Raw genomic sequence first — 4,218 nt, forward strand, 5'->3', positions numbered from 1 at the left:
GTCACAACTCACGGATGAAAATGTTATTAAGGCATTGTGACGACATTCGGGGCTTGAGTGGTGAAAATTCAGTGCCTATTCTGACATTATACCATGGATTATTTAGTTTAATTCAATATAACCCGTGACTTTCACTATAAGTGGCTGTAGTTTGGTGAAGGAACAGACACATCCCATATAAATTAAATATCTTAGGTTTGATGCTTCGACGGATAGGGAAATCTAATCCGGTATCTTCCGTTTCATGATACTAGCGACCAACCTTTTGCATATCTCTATGTGGAAGAATTTAGCTTGCTTTAAAAAGCTTTAGAAATTTTAATTTTGATAACAGTAATTTTCCGTAGATATAATTGAATAATATGATGGTTTTAGATAACTATTTATACATTTCTTTTCTCTAGATGACGAAATTTTACCTAGTCCTCGTTCTGCTTCTTCACGCTGCACACGGAGATACACAGACCGGAACTTGTAAAGACATGTTGCAGGGTTATCTAACAGGACAACTGTCGTCTGCACTCGGAGCCTATCAGGTGGAAGCTTTAAGGCGGGAATTCAAAAGCTTCACTGACGTCATTGAGGAATCTATGAAAAAATTAAAGGAGGAAGTGAGCGCTAGCAAAAAAGATAAAGGTGAAAGACGACAATAGAACTAATTTACTAGAGTTTTTATTTTCAGGATTCAATGTAATGATTACGAGGGTTGGTCCAAAAGTAGTGACACAAATTTGATTTTTAAAATTGTTAAAATTCGAATCAGACCTGAAAATCTCAATCCAACATGATTTATACTTTTAAAATTATTGGATTTAATACAACGTGCGATTTTAGTTTTGGTCGCATCTACATAACGTCAGATAATTGGTATGCACCGTCATATATTTCCTAATAAAAATATTTTAGATTCACGAACACGTTCATAAATTTCTGTTCTTTAAGAATTCTGGGTACCTCTCATAGGCCCATTTTTTGAAATTCTTTGAACAGTACCTTTGGACAAAGTGTTCATATCCCTTTACATAACACAAGGATGAACACGCATGTCTTTTGACAACATCAGACACCGGTTAAATGGCTCTGTTAAACGTAACTGTTTCTACTGGCAATTTTCCCGCATTGAAGTTAATTTGCAATTTTTATTATGCACAGTTTGTAACGGCGTTTTTCCCCATTTCGACACTTCCACTGTTCAAAGCATCAGAGTAAAACACATACTTAATGATAACAAATAGCAACATGTTGTATTTGATGATATAACGGCAAATATAAAAGATATGAACACTGAGACATTACTTTGGATCAATCCTCATTCAACTGAGTAATTTTTTTTTATTGTAGATTTAGGAAACAGAAGTATTGTATACACAATATGGGGAAAGAAGATGTGTCCCTCAAAAGCAATATTAGTTTATTCAGGTAAAAATGCTTTCTGCATTTTAGAATTATAAAAAGCATGATTTATTTGTTTAGTTTTGGACAGGTCTTTGAAATTCTTTTCACCTGTGTTTAAAAATGTTTAATAATTGCTTCAAACCTATTACAAGAACGATAATCGTATTTATATGTAATGTACAACATACGTTATATAACATTCAGTAAAAACTGATAATCAATTAATCCTGAGTTAAAGCTTTGTAGGATTCGCCGGGGGGTCACATTATACTGACAAAGGAGCAGCTGTAGATCCACTTTGTTTGCCGAGGGATCCAGAGTGGGGGAACTATAAGAGTGGAACTAGCGGAGCTGGAGGTTATATATATGGTGCCGAGTACGAAACAAATGCATTCACAAACCACTACGCTCCATTTCTTGACCATGATGTGCCCTGTGCTGTATGTCTTGTTCAGAACAGATCCATCGTGAAAGTATTTCCTGGTGAGAAAAAATTCCTTCCTGTCTGTAAAATTCAATTTTGTCCTCCAGATTTCATTTCTTAAATAAGTGTTGAAGATTGAATCTTAAAACATTCATGCATGATCGATCGTGACTATTATTGACATTCGTTGTTATAGGCTTCATATCCGTTATCCACTGAAAGTAATTTGATAATACATGTAAACTTTATTAAGTTTTAGTTTAAAAAAAAATGTTTTCAATAGGGGCATAAAGAGTCTTGTAAGTCATTTTTTCCACCGGAACTTGATTCTCCAAACCAGGAATAGTCAAAAAATGCGTAGTTTTCATCGAGATTCCGATGTAAGATTCCTTGCGCATGAAGATCTGTTTTGTGTCGTATTAAGCTCTTTCTTTCAATGAAGTTGTAAATAAACAAACCCCGGAAGTTCATTAGAATTTAGAGAGTTCCCTTATCTAAGTGTTTCTTAACATACTTTGAAAAATTTGTGTACTTTTTTCATATTCACATTTAGTTGTTTCTCTTTTTTTCAATCGAAATATCTCAGTGAAAATCATCATGTTAGAAATGGGACGAAATACCTACACTCTGCTCTCAACGAGATTTCATCTAGTGATTTGTTTCCTTAGTGGTGTTATGCAGATGATTGCGGGAGTGCCTCGATAGCATTTAATGGCGAATTTCTTGACCTTAAGAGGGCTTGGGGTCACTGCCATTTAATAATCTCTATACTTTTTTTCACATTTCAGTCTTGTTACTCATTCTTATTGAAAGATTTTTTTTGTTTCAATGATAAAGCATATTTATCATTAATTTGGCATTATATTAACTAGTAAAATCTTAAAAGTAAGATTACAGAACATATCCGACTATACTTTACTTTTAACCAAGCAAACCCATTTCTAAGATCATAGTTTCTTTTCTTCTCTTTTTTTGAAAATTTAAGCTACATATGTATATTTGTGTTCATTTCAGCGAGAAAAACCTGTTACATGGGATGGAAACTCGAGTACCAGGGCTATCTCATGGCTGGACATTTCAATCATAAAGCTGGTACAACATACACGTGTGTGGACAAGAATCCTGATACCTTGCAGGGCGGTCATGCGAATAAAGATGGCTACCTATTTTATTTTGTAGAAGGTCGCTGTGGGTCATTGAAATGTCCACCATACGTTGAGGGAAGAGAAATTGTTTGTGCTGTCTGTTCAAAAGCGTAAAGAATAAATAATACATTATATTAATTTAAAAATAAATTCGTGACTTTTCAATTTACTATATCATGAAGACGTATCTCTTATGCCTCTAAAGGATGACTGCACTTAACGCTGTGTTTTGGGTCTTTTTCTGTAGGTTCCGTTGCTTTTAAATCTTGACCTAAGTTCACTGTTATATATTTACTACAGTGGTCTGTCAATTAGATACACAATTGAAATGTCAAAAATGATTTTAGACTGTAATGCAATACCTGATTTTATGTTATTTTTTTCCTTACGGTTTCCCAAATACAGACCATTTACACTTACCTGCCCCTGATTGAACATTATGTATGTATGAGAGGCGGGGTTAACCTATCGTAAGAATGAATCTAAAATTAGACTGGATGAATAACAATGAAATGTATTTAAAATACGAGATCATTATTTTCCATCTTTCTGTTTATTCTGTATGGCACAGGTACATTATTTACAAAGGTTTTAGACATACAAGCTCATCCATGTATGAAAAGTATATTTTAAATCTATGGCTGATTATTAATCGTGTTCGAACGCAGTGTCCTAGTTAGCTAAAATATGCTACCTATACATGTAAGTCACCTGACGGAATTTTGTATTTACAAAATAAGCTGAGGAAAGATATCACGTGGTGAATTATAATATTCAACGTGTCACGGTCCTTGGTTACAACAGAGAGAGCGAATGTAAGAAGAAGCAGTTTTTTTTCTTTAAAACAATGAGCGCATGCTTGTCTATTAATCTCCTTTTAACACAAAATTACAAATGCAAATATACAATTAATGTTAAAAGGAGAACAAAAGACGAACATGCGCTGACTATGTATAAAGTCAGGAAAAAAGTTGGCGTCCTCATTTTCATACGGAGATTGCAGAAAACAGATTCGTACATCGTAGATACATACTTTTATTAATTGTAATTGAGTAAATTTGTAGAAAAGATGTTGCTCATTCCTACAACTAAAAGAAAAATGTCTGTTTTGAAAGTTTATTTTCACGCAAAATTCGCAGATCCCTAAGTGCACTCATCCTTTCTGTTGTATTTATGTGGATGTGACAAATGTTTATGCTGTGTAAGATACCGACATCAATGTATCTGATATTCATACTGACATAATGAATGTGT

At 33.9% G+C, this 4,218-nt stretch overlaps 1 protein-coding gene across 1 annotated transcript; it reads left to right on the plus strand.

The window, feature by feature from the left end:
- Nucleotides 1–404: 404 nt before the first annotated feature.
- LOC134260716 (uncharacterized) lies at nt 405–3,078 on the plus strand. Its single transcript, XM_062743258.1, has 4 exons — nt 405–636; nt 1,342–1,419; nt 1,642–1,878; nt 2,834–3,078. Exons 1-4 carry the CDS (start codon nt 405–407, stop codon nt 3,076–3,078), a joined length of 792 nt encoding a protein of 263 aa, XP_062599242.1.
- The last annotated feature ends 1,140 nt before the right edge of the window (nt 3,079–4,218 follow it).

This window comes from Saccostrea cucullata, unplaced genomic scaffold (genome assembly GCF_032062105.1).
Source record: "Saccostrea cucullata isolate Sc308-1 unplaced genomic scaffold, CSIRO_AGI_Scuc_v1 ctg23823, whole genome shotgun sequence".
Lineage (NCBI taxonomy): Eukaryota > Metazoa > Mollusca > Bivalvia > Ostreida > Ostreidae > Saccostrea > Saccostrea cuccullata.